This window comes from Musa acuminata, chromosome BXJ2-7 (genome assembly GCF_036884655.1).
Source record: "Musa acuminata AAA Group cultivar baxijiao chromosome BXJ2-7, Cavendish_Baxijiao_AAA, whole genome shotgun sequence".
Lineage (NCBI taxonomy): Eukaryota > Viridiplantae > Streptophyta > Magnoliopsida > Zingiberales > Musaceae > Musa > Musa acuminata.
The window spans coordinates 33,759,843-33,780,520 of NC_088344.1; the positions used below are offsets into that span (position 1 = coordinate 33,759,843).

General features: G+C 36.0%; 1 protein-coding gene across 6 annotated transcripts; it reads left to right on the forward strand.

The window, feature by feature from the left end:
* The first annotated feature begins 359 nt into the window (after positions 1 to 359).
* Positions 360 to 19,162, forward strand: LOC135586576 (transcription factor GAMYB-like). 6 transcript variants are annotated; one of them, XM_065118206.1, is made up of 5 exons: positions 360 to 777; positions 1,740 to 2,115; positions 17,481 to 17,747; positions 17,823 to 18,456; positions 18,564 to 19,162. In XM_065118206.1, the coding sequence occupies exons 2-5, from the start codon at positions 1,750 to 1,752 to the stop codon at positions 18,878 to 18,880; spliced, it is 1,584 nt and encodes a 527-aa protein (XP_064974278.1). In that variant the 5' UTR covers positions 360 to 777; positions 1,740 to 1,749; the 3' UTR covers positions 18,881 to 19,162. The 6 variants fall into 6 exon arrangements, with proteins under 6 accessions (XP_064974278.1, XP_064974277.1, XP_064974274.1 ...); XM_065118204.1 differs by having other exon boundaries at positions 377 to 499; positions 665 to 777; positions 17,481 to 18,456; XM_065118205.1 differs by having other exon boundaries at positions 360 to 2,115.
* The last annotated feature ends 1,516 nt before the right edge of the window (positions 19,163 to 20,678 follow it).

Genomic DNA, 20,678 nt, shown 5'->3' on the forward strand with positions numbered 1-20,678 from the left:
TATTTTATTTTAATTATTAGCATTGAAACTTATGAATCCAATTATCGGATGAATAGTCTAATTGGAGTTAGACCCGGATCCAATAGCTACAGCAGTAGATGCTCTATCGCCTATGCTACTCATGTTGATCTACCCAATTCTCCTACATCTGACAACGCCGTTTGAGTTACCGTCGGCTTCACCTTGGTATGTGTCGACATGGTGCTGTTTTCGGGTGCCAATAAGCATCGGTTTCGCAATATCGGGTAGTATGGGGTGATTTGAGCGGGTCCGCCCGAATCCGCAAGGGAGAGAATTTTGAGAGGGAAAATAAACTGCAATTTTGAGAATTTAATTAAAATTAAAATAGGAAAAAGAGGGCGGTCGCTCGCTCGCTCGCCAGCTTGCTTGGCTGATGCTCCGATCTCCTTCTCGGCCTCGGTCTCTCGATCGATCCATCGATCTCCCCGGCTTTGACGCTTTATCTCCACGCGAATTCTTTGGATCCTGGGTGAATTCGGTATGCAAGATTCGAATTTTCTTCCGCCAATGATAATCCCCCCGTTGCGGCCGCCACCTGATCTTCTTACTCCTTATCCGCAATTTTTGCGAGATTCGAATTTTCTTTTCTTTGCCGCTCAAAAAGCAACGAGCTCCGATCGCCGTCTCTGGCGTTGGTGTGCAGGGGTTTAAATTCATTGGACATCAGCGGCTCGATGGGGCAAGCCATCGAGATTCTGCGATCCTGTTTTAAGAGATCCGAGCTCTCCGCTGATCGAGTGGCCTTCTGCTTGTCTGGTGATTTCTGGAGCAATGTAGTATGGAACGGGTTGTTTTTCTTGGAGATGTGTGCATTTGTGGATCCGTAGCATATAGTTTAAGATGGAAAGCGCGGATCTTTGAGTGCTTACAATAACTAATCAGCTCAGTTTCGAGTGGCTTGTTGGTCTTTCTGGCTACTGTTATCTTATTAGCTGTTATCGAATAACCTGAAAGTCGTTTTCATTTGTTTCCTCAGTTTCAATACAATTATTACGTAGGTCTCCTTCATTTCTGTTCATTGTCGCTTTCAAATTTCGAGTTATCATTTAGTTTAACTGTCTGCCTCCTCTTGATTTCTTTGTGGAGTTTCAAGTTTCTAGGTTGAAACGGTCGCTCGTAGTAGAGACTAGTGTTCATTTGTGGATCCGTAGCATCTAGTTTAAGATGGAAAGTAGGGACCTTTGAGTGCTTAATGCTTACAGTATCTAAGCTGCTCAGTTTCGAGTGGCTTGTTGATGTTTCTGTGTTTCTTGCAACTGTTATCTTATTAGCTGTTATGGAATAATCTGAAAGTAATTTTTTTAGTTTCAAGACAATTATTACGTAGGTCTCCTTCATTTCTGTTCATTGTCGCTTTCAAATTTTGAGTTATCGTTTAGTTTAACTGTCTGCATCCTCTTGATTTCTTCATGGAGTTTCAATTTTCTAGGTTGAAACAGTTTCGTGTAGTAGAGACTAGTTGTGAAACTCTCAGGTTAGTCTTTCATTTCAATTCTTGGATCTATTAGATTTATGTCGAGTTTTGACTGAAGAAATACCAAGTAAACTATAGCTTAGTATTATATGTTCAGTATTATATAAATTAGGTTAATTCTTTTGTGGTTTTCACCAGATTCTCACTTTTGGGAATCATCAATATCAATGATTTATCATCAGACACTTCAATTAAGTTATTCATTTTATATTATTGGATACTAAGGGCTCTGTGCTGGATCCAGGTTCTTGAAAATGAATCTTTTACCAACTAAGAGTGAAAAGGAACCGATTGCAGAGGACAATATATTTTCGCATTCAATTGATGAAGGTAGCAGAGAAAAATCAATAGGTAAAGATGGTCAGGTATTGAAGAAGGGACCTTGGACGTCTGCAGAGGATGCGATTTTGGTCGAATATGTTAAAAAGCATGGGGAGGGAAACTGGAATGCTGTTCAGAAGAACTCAGGATTGTTTCGATGTGGTAAAAGTTGTCGGCTGCGGTGGGCTAATCATCTCAAACCAAATCTAAAGAAAGGTGCCTTTTCGATGGAAGAGGAGGAAATGATCGTTCAACTTCATGCTAAAATAGGCAACAAATGGGCTAAGATGGCCACATTTGTAAGTGAGCTTTCTTCATATCATTTAACATGATTGGTAATGTGATTTTGTATATTGTTTTTCTCTTTCCTCTTCTCGTTTGAGTTATTGCTTTAGTTGGGGAAGGCTTATTAGCTAATCCCGTAGAAATATTGTGTTCCTTCTCCTTTTTAAACTTTTTTTACTAGGGCACCATGAGTCATAGTAATATAAAATGTTTGATATAGCATCTTGTTATAGTTGTCAAATGTTTTATTTACTATGTTTAAGTATGCATCGGAATTTTTTAATTATGGCAAAAGGTTTGGATTATAAAATTACATCACTATCTTATGAACACTTTTTATGGGTTTTAATAGAGATCTAACATCTGTTATATGTTTAATGTCACATCCAGTGTATATCAGGAAACATTAAGGATATATATAGGATGAAAGAATATAGATTTATTAATTTTTGGCTCATGTTATAAATTATAATTTGCATTGACATATGCTTGATCCTGCATCAAATATACATCTAGTTGTCATGTACTTATAAAGGGCTAAAAAATAGATATAATAATATGGTTAGCCTTTTCAGAAATATTACAGCTATGTTAATTATAGCTAAATTAATTTTGGTTATCTGTGTATAGTTAAGCAATATTACAACATGCGCTTTTCAGGAATTCATCATGGGCCTACTATATTCTTTGTTATTCAACCCTTGTCCTATCGAGGATACTAGAGTTTAAAAGGGTTGTAATGTAGACTTATGAAAAAGGTGGTTGGATAAGATGATGGACCTTGATCAATAACTTGTGGCTAGTTCTTTCGGCAATACATGATAGATCTAACTGGGTTGACATCTATATGTTGATATGGGACATTTTAGTATTAACCCCTACTATTGATCATCAGTTTACTGTTTCTAGGAAAAAAGGTATCACTAACCACTTGATTCTATTTATGCAATGTAAGAATATACAAAAATTGAATTCATTAGGCCGTAAGTAGTCATTGCTTTTAAAAGGTTAAAGAGTTCCACCCATAAGTAGCAAAGATTTTTGTGTTACTAGAATTCATGGGTATCAAGTTTTTAAGGGATAAGGAGATATTGACATGTATATTGCTTGATTTTCCTTGAATTTGGGTAGTATCAAGCAAGGTTCGCAATACCGTACCGTACCGGAGTTTCGACCTGGGCTCGGTACCGGTACGGTATACCACTCGGTACACCCAGGTGTACCGAGCGGTATATTCAGGCGTGCCGAGACTGTAGCAGTGCTACAATACTACATTACTGTTACAGTACTGCTACAGTACTGCTACAGTGTCGGGACGGTAATATATGGTCCACGTACCGAAAGTTTGGCGGACCGGTACGTACCGCCCGTACCGGGCGGTACGGACCGGTACTGCAAACCATGGTATCAAGGATTTAAAATTTTTAGCTAAAAGAAAAGGAATGAGCTGAGCTCATGAGCAAGTCTATATAGTATCAGGAGTCTTATCTTGGATTTACTTTCTTGCGACCTCTTTTTAGATCAGCTTCTTTTGGGAATTTGGTGAAAGAGAGGTCTCCTCTCTAAATGAGAGTTTTGGAGGCATCTTGGTCCTCTTTATCTAGTACCTTTGAAAGGAAACAAACAATATACTATTCAAGGGTCTATATTGCAACCTAAATTTAGTTCAAACTATGCTGTCAATTGGATCTTAGGATTTTAAGTTCTTATCACAGTTTTTCATGTCTCAACCTATGATAAAGATCACTCATTTGACCTCTTGGATCTTTCTTATTCTACAATTTTTTTTCAGTGTATATCGGGAAACATTGAGGATCTATACAGGATGAAAGAATTTAGATTTATTAACTTTTGGCTTATGTTATAAATTATAATATGCATTGGCATATGATTGATCCTGCATCAAATGTATATCTAGTTGTCATATACTTATAAAGGACTAAAAAATAGAGATAATAACATGGTTAGCCTTTTCAGAAATATTGTAGCTATGTTAATTGTAGCTAAGTTAATTTTGGTTATCTATGTATAGTTAAGCAATATTGCAGCTTGTTCTTTTCAGGAATTTATCATGGGCCTACTTTGTGTTTGTTATTCAACACTTATCCTATCGAGGATACTAGGGTTTAAAAGGGTTGCAATAAAGGCTAGTGAAAAAGGTGGTTGGATAAGATGATGGACCCTGATCAATAACTTGTGGCTAGTTCTTTCAGTAATAAATGATAGATCTAACTTGGTTGACATCTATATATTGATATGGGACATCTTAGTGTTAACCCCTACTATTGATCATCAGTTGATTGTTTCCAGGAAAAAAGGTGGCACCAGCCACCTGATTCTATTCATGCAATGTAAAGAATATTAAAAAATTAAATTCTTTGGGCCATAAGTAGTCATTGCCTTTAAAAGTCTAAAGGAATTCCATCCGTAAGTGACAAAGATTTTCGTGTCACTAGGATTCTTGGGTATCAAGTTTTTAGGAGATAAGGAGATATTCACGTGTATATTGCTTGATTTTTCTGAATTTCAATTGTATCAGGGATTTTAAATTTTTAGCTAAAAGATAAGGAATGAGCTAAGCTCATGAGCAAGTCTATATAGTATCAGGAGTCTTATCTTGGATCTATTTTTTTGCGATCTCTTTTTAGATCAGCTTCTTTTGGGAATTTGGTGAAAGAGAGGTCTCCTCTCTAAATGAGAGATTTGGTGACATCTTGGTCCTCTTTATCTGGTACCTTTGAAAGGAAACAAACAATATGCTATTCAAAGGTATATATTGCAACCTGAATTTAGTTCAAACTATGCTGTCAACTAGATCTCAGGATTTTAAGTTCCTGTCCTAGCTTTTCATGTCTCAACATTTGATAAAGATCACTCATTTGGCCTCTTGGATATTTTTCATTCTATAGTTTTTTTCCGGTGTATATCGGGAAACATTGAGGATCTATATAGGATGAAAGAATCTAGATTTATTAACTTTTAGCTTATGTTATAAATTAAATATGCTTTAGCATATGCTTGATCCTGCATCAAATGTACATCTAGTTATCATGTACTTATAAAGGACTAAAAAACAGAGATAATAACATGGTTAGCCTTTTCAGAAATATTATAGCTATGTTAATTGTAGCTAAGTTAATTTTTGTTATTTGTGTATAGTTAAGCAATATTACGGCTTGCGCTTTTCTGGAATTCATCATGGGCCTACTATGTTCTTTGTTATTTAACCCTTGTCCTATCGAGGATACTAGGGTGTAAAAGGGTTGCAATGAAGGCTTGTGAAATAGGTGATTGGATAAGATGATAGACCATAATCAATAACTCGTGGCTAGTTCTTTCGGCAATAAATGATAGATCTAACTTGGTTGACCTCTATATATTGATATGGGACATTTTAGTGTTAACCCCTACTATTAATCAACAGTTGATTGTTTCCAGGAAAAAAGATGGCACCAGCCACCTGATTCTATTTATGCAATGTAAAAAATATTAAAAAATTAAATTCATTGGGCTAAAAGTAGTCATTGCCTTTAAAAGGCTAAAGGAATTCCACCCGTACGTGGCAAAGATTTTCGTGTCACTAGGATTCTTGGGTATCAAGTTTTTAAGGGATAAGGAGATATTATCATGTGTATTGCTTGATTTTTTTGAATTTAGGTAGTATCAGGGATTTTTAATTTTTAGCTAAAAGAAAAGGAATGGGTTGAGCTCATGAGTAAGTCTATATAGTATTAGGAGCCTCATCTTGGATCTATTTTCTTGCGACCTCTTTTTAGATAAGCTTATTTTGGGAATTTGGTGGAAGAGACGTCTCCTCTAAATGAGAGATTTGGGGACATCTTGGTCCTCTTTAGCTGGGATGTTTGAAAGGAAACAAACAATATACTATTCAAGGGTGTCTATTGTAACCCAAATTTAGTTCAAACAATGTTGTCAAGTGGATCTCAGGATTTAAGTTCCTGTCCCAGCTTTTCAAGTCTCAACCTATGACAAAGATCACTCATTCGACCTCTTGGATCTTTCTCATTCTGCAGTTTTTTTCCAATGTATATCGGAAAACATTGAGGATCTATATAGGATGAAAGAATCTAGATTTATTAACAGTTGGCTTATGTTATAAATTATAATATGCATTGGCATATATTTGATCCTGCATCAAATGTACATCTAGTTGTCATGTACTTATAAAAAGCTAAAAAACAAAGATAATAACATGGTTAGCCTTTTCAGAAATATTGTAGCTAAGTTAATTTTGGTTATCTGTGTATAGTTAAGCAATATTGCAGCTTACGCTTTTTTGGAATTCATCATGGGCCTACTATGTTCTTTGTTATTCAACCCTTGTCCTATTGAGGATACTAGGGTTTAAAAGAGTTGCAATGAAGGCTTGTGAAAAAGGTGGTTGAATAAGATGATGGACCTTGATCAATAACTTGTGGCTAGTTCTTTTGGCAACAAATGATAAATCTAACTTGGTTGACATATATATGTTGATATGGGGCATCTTAGTGTTAACCTCTTCTTTTTATCATCAGTTGGTTGTTTCCAGGAGAAAAGGTAACACCAACCATCTTATTATATTTATGTAATGTAAAGAATATACAAAAATTGAATTCATTGGGCCATAAGTCGTCATTGCTTTTAAAAGGTTAAAGGAGTTCCACCCTTAAGTGGCAAAGATTTTCGTGTTACTAGGATTCATGGGTATCAAGTATTTAAGGGATAAGAATGTATGTTGCAACTTGAATTTAGTTCAAATTATGCTGTCAACTAGATCTCAGGATTTTAAGTTCCTATCTCAGGTTTTCATGTATCAACCTCTGATAAAGATCACTCATTCAACCTAATTTTTCTCATTCTACAATTTTTTTCAAGTGTATATCAGGAAACATTGAGGATCTATATAGGATGAAAGAATCTAGATTTATTAACTTTTGGCTTATGTTATAAATTATAATATGCATTGGCATATGCTTGATTTTGCATCAAATGTACATCTAGTTGTCATGTACGTATAAAGGGCTAAAAAACAAAGATAATAACATGATTAGTGGCAAAGATTTTTGTGTCACTAGGATTCATAGGTATCAAGTTTTTAAGAGATAAGGAGATATTGATGTGTATATTGCTTGATTTTTCTGAATTTAGATAGTATCAGGGATTTTAAATTTTTAGCAAAAAGAAAAGGAATGAGCTGAGCTCATGAGCAAGTCTATATAGTATTAGGAGCCTCATCTTGGATCTATTTTCTTGCAACCTCTTTTTAGATCAGCTTCTTTTTGGAATTTGGTGGAAGAGATGTCTCCTCTCTAAATGAGAGATTTGGAGACATCTTGGTCCTCTTTTGTTGGTACATTTGAAGGGAAACACACAATAAACTATTAAGGGTGTATATTGCAACTTGAATTTAGTTCAAACTATGCTGTCAATTGGATCTTAAGGTTTTAAGTTCCTGTCCCAACTTTTCATGTCTCAACCTATTATAAAGATCTCTCATTCGACCTCTTGGATTTTTCTCATTCTACAGTTTTTTTCCAGTGTATATTAGGAAACATTGAGGATTTATATAGGATGAAAGAATTTAGATTTATTAACTTTTGGCTTATGTTATAAATTATAATATGCATTGGCATATACTTGATCCTACATCAACTGTACATCTAGTTGTCATGTACTTATAAAGGGCTAAAAAATAACATGGTTAACCTTTTCAGAAATATTGCAGCTATGTTAATTGTAGCTAAGTTAATTTTTGTTATTTGTGTATAGTTAAGCAATATTACGGCTTGCGCTTTTCTGGAATTCATCATGGGCCTACTATGTTCTTTGTTATTTAACCCTTGTCCTATCGAGGATACTAGGGTGTAAAAGGGTTGCAATGAAGGCTTGTGAAATAGGTGATTGGATAAGATGATAGACCATAATCAATAACTCGTGGCTAGTTCTTTCGGCAATAAATGATAGATCTAACTTGGTTGACCTCTATATATTGATATGGGACATTTTAGTGTTAACCCCTACTATTAATCAACAGTTGATTGTTTCCAGGAAAAAAGATGGCACCAGCCACCTGATTCTATTTATGCAATGTAAAAAATATTAAAAAATTAAATTCATTGGGCTAAAAGTAGTCATTGCCTTTAAAAGGCTAAAGGAATTCCACCCGTACGTGGCAAAGATTTTCGTGTCACTAGGATTCTTGGGTATCAAGTTTTTAAGGGATAAGGAGATATTATCATGTGTATTGCTTGATTTTTTTGAATTTAGGTAGTATCAGGGATTTTTAATTTTTAGCTAAAAGAAAAGGAATGGGTTGAGCTCATGAGTAAGTCTATATAGTATTAGGAGCCTCATCTTGGATCTATTTTCTTGCGACCTCTTTTTAGATAAGCTTATTTTGGGAATTTGGTGGAAGAGACGTCTCCTCTAAATGAGAGATTTGGGGACATCTTGGTCCTCTTTAGCTGGGATGTTTGAAAGGAAACAAACAATATACTATTCAAGGGTGTCTATTGTAACCCAAATTTAGTTCAAACAATGTTGTCAAGTGGATCTCAGGATTTAAGTTCCTGTCCCAGCTTTTCAAGTCTCAACCTATGATAAAGATCACTCATTCGACCTCTTGGATCTTTCTCATTCTGCAGTTTTTTTCCAATGTATATCGGAAAACATTGAGGATCTATATAGGATGAAAGAATCTAGATTTATTAACAGTTGGCTTATGTTATAAATTATAATATGCATTGGCATATATTTGATCCTGCATCAAATGTACATCTAGTTGTCATGTACTTATAAAGAGCTAAAAAACAAAGATAATAACATGGTTAGCCTTTTCAGAAATATTGTAGCTAAGTTAATTTTGGTTATCTGTGTATAGTTAAGCAATATTACAGCTTACGCTTTTTTGGAATTCATCATGGGCCTACTATGTTCTTTGTTATTCAACCCTTGTCCTATTGAGGATACTAGGGTTTAAAAGAGTTACAATGAAGGCTTGTGAAAAAGGTGGTTGAATAAGATGATGGACCTTGATCAATAACTTGTGGCTAGTTCTTTTGGCAACAAATGATAAATCTAACTTGGTTGACATATATATGTTGATATGGGGCATCTTTGTGTTAACCTCTTCTTTTTATCATCAGTTGGTTGTTTCCAGGAGAAAAGGTAACACCAACCATCTTATTCTATTTATGTAATGTAAAGAATATACAAAAATTGAATTCATTGGGCCATAAGTCGTCATTGCTTTTAAAAGGTTAAAGGAGTTCCACCCTTAAGTGGCAAAGATTTTCGTGTTACTAGGATTCATGGGTATCAAGTATTTAAGGGATAAGAATGTATGTTGCAACTTGAATTTAGTTCAAATTATGCTGTCAACTAGATCTCAGGATTTTAAGTTCCTATCTCAGGTTTTCATGTATCAACCTCTGATAAAGATCACTTATTCAACCTAATTTTTCTCATTCTACAATTTTTTTCAAGTGTATATCAGGAAACATTGAGGATCTATATAGGATGAAAGAATCTAGATTTATTAACTTTTGGCTTATGTTATAAATTATAATATGCATTGGCATATGCTTGATTTTGCATCAAATGTACATCTAGTTGTCATGTACGTATAAAGGGCTAAAAAACAAAGATAATAACATGATTAGTGGCAAAGATTTTTGTGTCACTAGGATTCATAGGTATCAAGTTTTTAAGAGATAAGGAGATATTGATGTGTATATTGCTTGATTTTTCTGAATTTAGATAGTATCAGGGATTTTAAATTTTTAGCAAAAAGAAAAGGAATGAGCTGAGCTCATGAGCAAGTCTATATAGTATCAGGAGCCTCATCTTGGATCTATTTTCTTGCAACCTCTTTTTAGATCAGCTTCTTTTTGGAATTTGGTGGAAGAGATGTCTCCTCTCTAAATGAGAGATTTGGAGACATCTTGGTCCTCTTTTGTTGGTACATTTGAAGGGAAACACACAATAAACTATTAAGGGTGTATATTGCAACTTGAATTTAGTTCAAACTATGCTGTCAATTGGATCTTAAGGTTTTAAGTTCCTGTCCCAACTTTTCATGTCTCAACCTATTATAAAGATCTCTCATTCGACCTCTTGGATTTTTCTCATTCTACAGTTTTTTTCCAGTGTATATTAGGAAACATTGAGGATTTATATAGGATGAAAGAATTTAGATTTATTAACTTTTGGCTTATGTTATAAATTATAATATGCATTGGCATATACTTGATCCTACATCAACTGTACATTTAGTTGTCATGTACTTATAAAGGGCTAAAAAATAACATGGTTAACCTTTTCAGAAATATTGCAGCTATGTTAATTGTAGCTAAGTTAATTTTGGTTATCTGTGTGTAGTTAAGCAATATTGCAGTTTGCGCTTTTAAGGAATTCATTATGGGCCTACTATGTTCTTTGTTATTCAATCCTTATCCTATCGAGGATACTAGGGTTTAAAATGATTGCAATGAAGGCTTGTGAAAAAGGTGGTTGGATAAAATGAAAGATCCTGATCAATAACTTGTGGCTAGTTCTTTCGGCAATAAATGATAGATCTAACTTGGTTGACATCTATATGTTGATATGGGGCATCTTAGTGTTAACCCCTACTATTGATCATCAGTTGATTGTTTCTAGGAAACAAGGTGACACCAGCCACTTGATTCTATTTATGCAATTTAAAGAATATACAAATATTGAATTATTGGGCCGTAAGTAGTCATTGCCTTTAAAAGGTTAAAAGAGTTCCACCCATAGGTGGCAAAGATTTTTGTGTCATTAGGATTCATGGGTATCAAGTTTTTAAGAGATAAGGAGATATTGACGTGTATATTGCTTGTTTTTTCTGAATTTGGGTAGTATCAAGTATTTTAAATTTTTAGCAAAAAGAAAAGGAATGAACAGAGCTCATGAGCAAGTCTATATATTATCAGGAGCCTCATCTTGGATCTACATTCTTACGACCTCTTTTTAGATCAGCTTCTTTTGGGAATTTGGTGGAAAAGATGTCTCCTCTATAAATGAGAGATTTGGAGACATCTTGGTCCTCTTTTGTTGGTACATTTGAAGGGAAACACACAATAAATTATTAAGGGTGTATATTGCAACCTGAATTTAGTTCAAACTATGCTGTCAATTGGATCTTAAGGTTTTCAGTTCCTGTCCCAGTTTTTCATGTCTAATCATATGATAAAGATCACTCATTCGACCTCTTGGATCTTTCTCATTCTATAGTTTTTTTCTAATGTATATCAGGAAACATCGAGGATCTATATACGATGAAAGAATTTAGATTGATTAACTTTCGACTTATGTTATTAATTATAATATGCATTGGTATACGATTGATCCTGCATCAAATGTACATCTAATTGTCATGTACTTATAAAGGGCTAAAAAACAGAGATAACAACATAGTTAGCCTTTCCATAAATATTGTACTAGCTAAATTAATTTTGGTTATCTATGTATAGTTAAGCAATATTGCAGCTTGCGCTTTTCTGGAATTCATCATGGGCCTACTATGTTCTTTGTTATTCAACCCTTGTCCTATCGAGGATACTAGGGTTTAAAAGGGTTGCAATGAAGGCTTGTGAAAAAGGTGGTTGGATAAGATGATGAATCATTATCAATAACTTGTGGCTTGTTCTTTCGGCAATAAATGATAAATCTAACTTGGTTGACGTCTATATGTTGATATGGGCATCTTAGTGTTAACCCCTACCATTGATCATCAGTTGATTGTTTCCAAGCAAAAAGGTGGCACCAGCCACTTGATTCTATTTATGCAATGTAAAGAATATTAAAAAATTAAATTCATTAGGCCATAAGTAGTCATTGCCTTTAAAAGGCTAAAGGAATTCCACCCGTAAGTGGCAAAGATTTTCGTGTCACTAGGATTCTTGGGTATCAAGTTTTTAAGGGATAAGGAGATATTAACGTGTATATTGCTTGATTTTTCTGAATTTAGGTAGTATCAGGGATTTTTAATTGTTAGCTAAAAGAAAAAGAATGAGTTGAACTCATGAGTAAGTCTATATAGTATCAAGAGCCTCATCTTGGATCTATTTTCTTGCGACCTCTCTTTAGATAAGCTTCTGTTGGGAATTTGGTGGAAAAGATGTCTCCTCTCTAAATGAGATATTTTATGACATCTTGGTACTCTTTAGCTGATATGTTTGAAAGGAAACAAATAAGATACTATTTAAGGGTGTATATTGCTACCTAAATTCAGTTCAAACAATGCTGTCAACTGGATCTTAGGATTTAAGTTCTTGTCCCAGCTTTTCATTTCTTAACCTATGATAAAGATTACTCATTCGACCTCTTGGATCTTTCTCATTCTACAGTTTTTTTTCAGTGTATATCAGAAAACATTGAGGATCTATATAGGATGAAAGAATCTAGATTTATTAACTTTTGGCTTATGTTATAAAATATAATATGTATTGGCATCAGCGATTTAAAAAGGCGCTCGGGCGCTCGCCTAGGCGCTCGGGCGAGGCGAGGCGAGGCGAGGCTCGAGCGCCTCGCTAATCTCCCAGGCGGCGCGCTTCAAACAGGCGCCGCTTGGGCGCTCGCTCGAGCCCAGGCGCTGGGTGCTTCGGGCGAGCGCCTGGGTTAACCAAGGCGACCGAACCAGGATTTTAGGTCTTGTTCGGTCCTGGTTCGGTCTCCGATGGTTAGTTGGCTCAATCGAACCAACTAAAACCGATATAAGTGACAACCCAACCCTAACCCTCGTCGCTGCCACTCCCGATCCCGATCCCGCTGCTCGCCGCTGTCGCTGCTTGTAAACTCTGTCGCCGCTCGCGCCTCCCAATGCTCACCACTCCCGTTGCTGCTGCCGCTGCTCGCCGCTCCCGCTGCCGCTGTCGCCGCTCGCCACTGCCATCGCTCGCCGCTGCCGCTTCCTCTTTTCTCAGTCAGCAAGCTCAGCACCCCTTTACACTTCCTTTTAACAATATACGTATACTGTATACTGTTAATATTATTAAGTTTATTTAAAATAATTAATTTTTAATATTGTTAATAGATTAATAATATATTATTTTGATTTTAATACTGTTAATTTTTATTTATTTGAAATTATTTCTAGGTTTCTTAATACTGTTAATTTTATATCTTAGATTTTCTTAATTTAATAGCATATTTTTATTTAAAATTTTAAATAATTATATTTATTAATTATATTATATATTTTTATATTTTAGCGCCTCGCTTCGCTCGGGCGAGCGTCTAGCGCCTCGGGCGTTTTTGGACCTTGGCGTCTAGCGCTTTTTAAATCACTGATTGACATATGCTTGATCCTACATCAAATGTACATCTAGTTGTCATATACTTATAAAGGGTTAAAAAACAAAGATAATAACATGGTTAGCCTTTTCAGAAATATTGTAGTTATGTTAATTGTAGCTAAGTTAATTTTGGTTATATGTGTATAGTTAATCAATATTGCAGCTTGCGCTTTTCAGGAATTTATCATGGGCCTACTATGTTCTTTGTTATTCAACACTTGTCCTATCGAGGATACTAAGGTTTAAAAGGGTTGCAATGAAGGCTTGTGAAAAAGGTAGCTGGATAAGATGATGGACTCTGATCAATAACTTGTGGCTAGATCTTTCGGCAATAAATGATAGATCCAACTTGGTTGACATCTATATGTTGATATGGGACATCTTAGTGTTAATCCTTACTATTGATCATCAGTTGATTGTTTTCAGGAAAAAAGGTGGCACCAACCACCTGATTCTATTTATACAATGTAAAGAACATACAAAAATTGAATTCATTGGGCTATAAGTATTCATTGTCTTTAAAAGGTTAAAGGAGTTCCACCCGTAAGTGGCAAAGATTTTCGTGTCATTAGGATTCGGGTATCAAGTTTTTAGGGGATAAGGAGATATTGACGTATATATTGCTTGATTTTTCTGAATTTGGATAGTATCAGAGATTTTAAATTTGTAGCTAAAAGAAAAGGAATGAGCTGAGCTAATGAGCGAGTCTATATAGTATCAGGAGCCTCATGTTAGATCTACTTTCTTGCGTCCTCTTTTTAGATCAGCTTCTTTTGGGAATTTGGTGGATGAGACTTCTCTCTAAATGAGAGATTTGGAGATATATTTGTCCTCTTTAGCTGGTACCTTTGAAAGGAAACAAATAATATACTATTCAATGGTGTACATTGCAACCTGAATTTAGTTCAAGCTATGTTGTCAACTGAATCTCAGGATTTTAAGTTCTTGTCCCAGCTTTTCATGTCTCAACCTATGATAAAGATCACTAATTCGACCTCTTGGATCTGTCTCATTCTATAGTTTTTCTCCTTCTCCGCTCCTTTCTCTTTATTTCTTCTCTTTTCCCCCAAATTCCATAACCCTACTCAATTAAGCTTGCTTTCTTACTACTTTTGCCTTGACTATAAAAGGAACACTATTAAGCTTTGTTAAGTCAAATTCCAGTGGTTTGACACATGAATGGTCTAGAGCCAACCAAGGTCCACTTCTGAATTCATTTTTGAACTTGTCTCAGGCTAAGGTGTGGGGATGGTAGGAGATTTGGCTTGAGAGTTCAGCAATGTCAGAGGTAACCTAGTAAGACTCTCTGATGTTTAAGTTAGTGAGGGTTTAACGGATTCAACTAAATGCTGAATTAGAGAATGCACCCAGGGATGCACCTCTGTTATTTTATAACGTGATGAACGATCATTGGATTGAGGCTATAGTAAATGTGGGGAATGGTTACGTGCATGATTCGGCCATCAATTGGTTGTGGGATCATGTACCAAACCTAGGGTTATCGAGTAACAATTTTGTCAAGTCAGCTTTTTTTGCCAATGCTAAGTAGTCGACGTCTAAGGACTGAGTCAACATTCTCATCGGTGCCACGTTTCCAAACTTGTAAGAACCGACCCTATATGACGTGTCAATCAAGTGAAAGCGAGGTGTGGATCAAGTGGAAGTGACTTGTTGCCCAGGTGGAAGCAGGGTGTTGATCATGTGGAAGTGGCATGATGCCTAGGAGGAAGCGGCATGTTGGCCAGGTGGAAGTGTCGTATCATCAATTGCCTACTTGTCATGCCTCTCATATCAAGTTTAGATGGAGATTTTACCTCCATATCATACCAGCCAATATCTATTATGGTTGGCTAGAAATTCTTGATGCATGTTTAACTTTTTCGTGAACTTTGGTAATGCATGCAGTTCTTGACTTGCTCTAAGACATTATATTTTTAGGTATTTCAAGCAAGGTTTAACTTACCGATCTGAGCTGGTGTGCCGACCGATCGGCGACACTGCATGTGCCGCCCTGTACTAGTGTGCGGGAGGAAAATGCAAAATCTAAGGATAAGAAAAAGGATGGTACTGTCGATCCAAAGTTAGAGGATGAATACCTTACTGCCTTTTTCATTTGTTTTATTTCTGATGAAGATAACCTGCTATAATGTTCGTGGACTTAATAAGCCTGAAAAATGTCGGGAGCTCAATAAAATAATCAAGTCTGCCGCATGTGATAATGTTATTCTTGTGGAAACGAAAATTAAACAATCGTGCGTTCAAGCCCAAAAGAACATAATATGGCTGGACGCAAAACTGTTTACCAATGACTCTCAAGAAACTTTTGGTAGAATATAGGTCTTATGGCATCCTAACTCTATTAATACCTGGTTTATTTCTGCTACTGATCAATTCATTCATCTTAAGGTGTAGGACAAAAAGAATGGCTCTCAATTCAATTTCACTGGTATATATGCTTCAAACAGTATGCAAGAAAGAAATACTCTATGGACTGATCTAACTAACATTGCAAATGGCTGTCTTAATGTAATCAAGGTGCTGCTAACAGAAAAATAATGGCTCGACTCGATAGGTGTTAGATTAATCAAGAATGATTAACAGTTTACGCTGATTCACTTATTGAGTATGATGCTCCATTATTTTCTGATCATTCTTTAATATATAAACACGCAAACAAAGCAACACCTAGAGACAAGAAACCTTTTAGATTCTTTAACATGTGGAGTACTCATCCTCAATTCCTTGATGTTATCAGTTGAGCTTGGAATGTAAATGTGCATGGTTCCCCCCCTTATATTTTATTTCAAAAACTTAAAGCTTGTAAAGCAACACTTAAGGTGTGGAATACAAACACCTTTGGAAATATTATCACCCGAGTTTAATTTTGCAGAAAGGAACTAATGGCAATGCAACATGAGCTGCAACTTCAGCCCTATGATGAGAATCTTATCTATGGAGAATCTATCCAAATTAGTCTTCTAAATTTGATCAAATCAACAAATCGTAGTTTTGTTGAGTTTAAAAGAGTGAAAATATAAAAATAAGAGAGATGTGAGTGAAAAAGAGCTTGAGAGAGTTTAAGAGATTGAGAGAGTGAAATGAGTTGAAAGAGGGTAGAAGAAAGGGTTTAAAAATCATTTTCCAAGCCTCACGTTCAAATTGACAGTTTGAAATAGGGCAATCTCAGCCCTTAATCGGTAACAGTCAAAATCCAACTATTACCGATTAGTACAGGTTGGTAACGGTTGGATTTCGACCGTTACTACCCTGTATTGATCCCGTATCGCCCGATATAAGATGAAGTAATCGATACCACTTGGTAGAGAGTCGTCCGCGTATCGGTATTCTGTCGGACCAGTATGTACTGCCCATAATGGGTGGTACGCATTGGTACAACAAAATTTGATTTTTTTTTTTTTTAACGTTAAATGGGGCCCACCACTTTTGATTTTTTTTTTATTTTTTTAATCCGAACCACTCGAAATAGGGTGGTCTGTATATCGGTCCATGCTCGAACCGATACATACTGCCCAAACCATACCATTTCGGGTGGTACACTAATCCTTGATTTCGAGTGTGTATTAAGAAATCAGAAAGAAGATGCATTCAACAATCAATTAGACTGAATAACAATGAGAGACAAAAATATTTTACAATTGCTACAATATGTAAAAGAAGGAATTAATGCTTTATATTATGTTATAGAGGCTGCTCATCATATTCTTTAATTGCTTCTTTTTTCTTCATGCATTACCAAACCAATTTAAAGTCATATGAGATTTGTTTATTGGTTCAGCTTGAAGTTATGGCTACAAGTCTTTGATGAGGTTTGAAGATTGAGCTAGGTTTCTTAACTGTATGATCAGTTTCCCTCCAATGGGACTTGATAAACAGTTATAGTTGCCTTTTTCTGCTTGTGAATATTAAGGGTTTATTGTTCATGGTAATTTTTTTCTTGCATGTTCTTTTTGTCTTTTTTGTTGGTTTATCTTGATTTCATGCATGTTATAACTTGTTTGGACATTTTGTGATTCTGCAACATGTTTCAACATTTTCTGCAGTTACCTGGTCGCACTGATAATGAGATAAAGAACTATTGGAATACACGAATAAAGCGACACCAGCGTGCCGGTTTACCTCTTTACCCTAATAATATTTGCTTTCAGGCTTCAGATGAAAATCAGCAAACTCAGATTGTCAGCTGTGTTGCCCAACAACACAGTGGGATCTTGCAGGGGAACAGTTTTGATATTCCTGGTACTGGATTTGAGAACTTGAACAATGGTCATGTGGATTTGTCTTATGCTTCCTCATTTCCAGATCTCTCTGTGAGTAGCATGATATGTCATGAATATGAATCCCCAGATTATGGGTACATGGATAATGTGAATCATGTCAAACAGGTAGATGCTGGCTGTGATGCTACCTTCTACAGTGGGCCTCCCTCAGCATCTCAATTTCTAATGGAGCCTCCTGGACAGCTGACTTTTCGCTTACATTATCCCTATGATCCTGATCCCAACTTCAAGGACCTGGCAACTTTTGGAGGTGAAATTCCTGGCCGCCATGCCTTTCCAATTGACAAATTCTCTGCTTCAAGGCCCCTTTCTGGAGCTGTGAAGTTGGAGCTCCCTTCACTCCAATGTACAGAAACTGACGATAGTAGCTGGACCGTGTGCCATTCCACACCAACTCTTGATGCGGTTAATGCATATGTTGAATCTTCTCCAACAACTGTCTCATTGCAACCTGAAGCTATTTCACCACGGAGCAGCGGTTTACTGGATGCATTGCTTCATGAGGCACAGGTACTAAGCGGCTCAAAGAGATATTCATCACTGAAGTGTTCAAGTTCTGTTATCAAACACAATGAGATGGTGGAATGTTCAGGCCTTAATATTTCTGAGACCGAGTGGGAAGACTACAATGGCCCAACTTATCCCTTGGGTCATTCTGCTGCTTCTGTTTTAAAGGAATGCACACCTCCTGTTTGTGGCAGTTTATCTCATGGATTTCCACCATTCAAGAATATTCCTGGTCTGTTTTAAATTGTCATTCTTTTGTCTTTCTTGTCCTTATTTTTTTGGTATAATTTTCTGCTCTTCATGAAAGGATCATGAGATTGCCATTGATAGTTTTTTCAGGCTCACAAAATACTTTTGCTGTTGCTGAACATCTTTCAACCCCCAATATGGAGGAGAAAAACATGTCATCTCATCCGGATTTCTACAGGCCTGATGCTTTACTGGGATCTGATTGGCTTGAAGAAGGTTCTCAAGTTGCAAAAGATCATTCTGTCTTGAGTGATGCAGCAACAACAACACTCCTGGGTCATGATTTTTACAAAGAGCACAAGATAGTGCCCGCTGGAACATCATCTGATCTCTTTCGAGGAACCAAGCTTGAATCTCATTCACGGGGTAAGATCCCCGATGTATCTCAAATGCCTGAGCTTCCTTGACCTCAATCGCACAGATGGCAAACTTTCTTGAGAAATGTTCAAGGAGGACCTCAGCTTGATTTTTATGACTGTTAATGCTTCTTTCAGATTAATCATGGTATGTTGTGCTTTCTGGAACTGATCCATAACAAGTTAGGGATTTTAGTATGGTGAACTGTTGTCAGCTAATCGCCTTTTGTTATCGTATAATAAGCATACTAGTGTTCAGTATGGATAATCCGAGACATTTCTCTCGAGGACCGATAGGCCATTCGACTTCAATGTCTAATGTTTAACTTAGAATTCTTGTCTCTAAAGTCATGCCTTTTCTTATACTATAATTCTTTCTTTTTCATATCATATTGTCTTGTTTTCTTAGACATGGCCAAATTGGTGGAGATATACACTGACCATTTCCAAACAATTATTAAGTTCTGTTCTAGCCATTATAATTCTTTTCCTATGTGTTATTATCAACTATTTTACAATGAGAGACTGAAATTTGTGATTTTTCTCATATTTTCTTCTTATTTGTTTTCTTTTGCAATTAGTAAAGTAAGTACAATTTGGAGAAGAGGTTTCATTTGTATGTGATAAATGTCAGATAAGATCTGCCAATATTTTGTGTGAACAATAGATTTAATTCAAGAATTAGACATGTATATCTATTATCTATACTGTGCAACTAAAAACTTTGACAAAAATATCAAGAAAAATCACTCTAAATTCATAGAAAAATTAAGTCTTTCACATGCTCTATAAATAAAAAGATTTCGATCCAATTCTCAAAGAGAAGAAACATGTTTGGACTGTCAACCAATGAGGTAATGACACATGGTCGGCAGATGGGCCCACAACCTCTCCCGTTCCCCCAACCGCTGCTTGAATTGCCCCCTCACCGCATCCAAGTTGGACGTGCTCGTTTCCGATAGATTCGAGGAACGCTCTCTCTCTCTCTCTCTCTCTCTCTCTCTCTCTTAATTTTCCATTGTTTGGGAGGAAATTTCTTGCTTCAGATCGGAGGGAGGTGCAGCATTGGACGCCAAACGTACACCAATTTCTTCCGGCACTTAATGTTCTCTGTTCTTCCATGTTTTGTTTTGGGAAGTAATCTGTTGGTCTTTTATGATCGGTTGATGGTTCATTCTTGTTTAGGAAATGATATTAACTTTGCTAGAGCACAATGCGTCAATCTTCAAACAAATCTGGAGATGTTACGTTGTCGATTCGAGGTTAATTTGCTTCGATTGTGGTGTCACTGTACATGTTTGATGTTTTGCCAGGAGACTTAAATGCAATGGTTTTGTTGCTGTCATTTGTGTAATTTCTTGGTACTTAATAGGTGGTACAGATTTTGATGGATAATAAAGGATATGATCATTTAATTCCATGTGAAGGATGACAAACATAATATAGAGCAATCTTGTGTCTTCTTTCTTTTGCTTGACATGGGCATGTTTCCAATTCAAGTAGGAGACAAAGCTTTGGATATTTGAGAGCTAAAGAATGAGGTAGGTTGACTGTCCATTTAGGAACCTCATAGTATTCCAAGTATTGTCCTAGGTATTTAGGTTTAGGTATGAGGAGTGGTTAGAGATTTTGCTTTTATTATAAGCAAATTTTGTTGAGATATCTGCAATTTGTGTTTTGATAAGCTTATGAGCTTTTCATTAGAAATCATGATCTTTTTTTAAGGAGAAGTTTATGATCTGTTGTTTTGCTTTGGATCATTTTTGTTCTCTTGGTTTTGGACCCCCAGTTGGTGTCTTTCATGACATTGTAGTTTCCTCAGTAATATGGTATTAGATCTCTTCATAAT

Bases quoted from the DNA above. Each gene is read 5' to 3' on its own strand.
- LOC135586576 (XM_065118201.1), top strand. From the start codon at position 1,750: ATGAATCTTTTACCAACTAAGAGTGAAAAGGAACCGATTGCAGAGGAC. The intron at 2,116-17,480 runs GTAAGTGAGCTT...CATTTTCTGCAG, and splicing joins GGGCTAAGATGGCCACATTT to TTACCTGGTCGCACTGATAA. The intron at 18,457-18,563 runs GTCTGTTTTAAA...TAGTTTTTTCAG, and splicing joins ACCATTCAAGAATATTCCTG to GCTCACAAAATACTTTTGCT.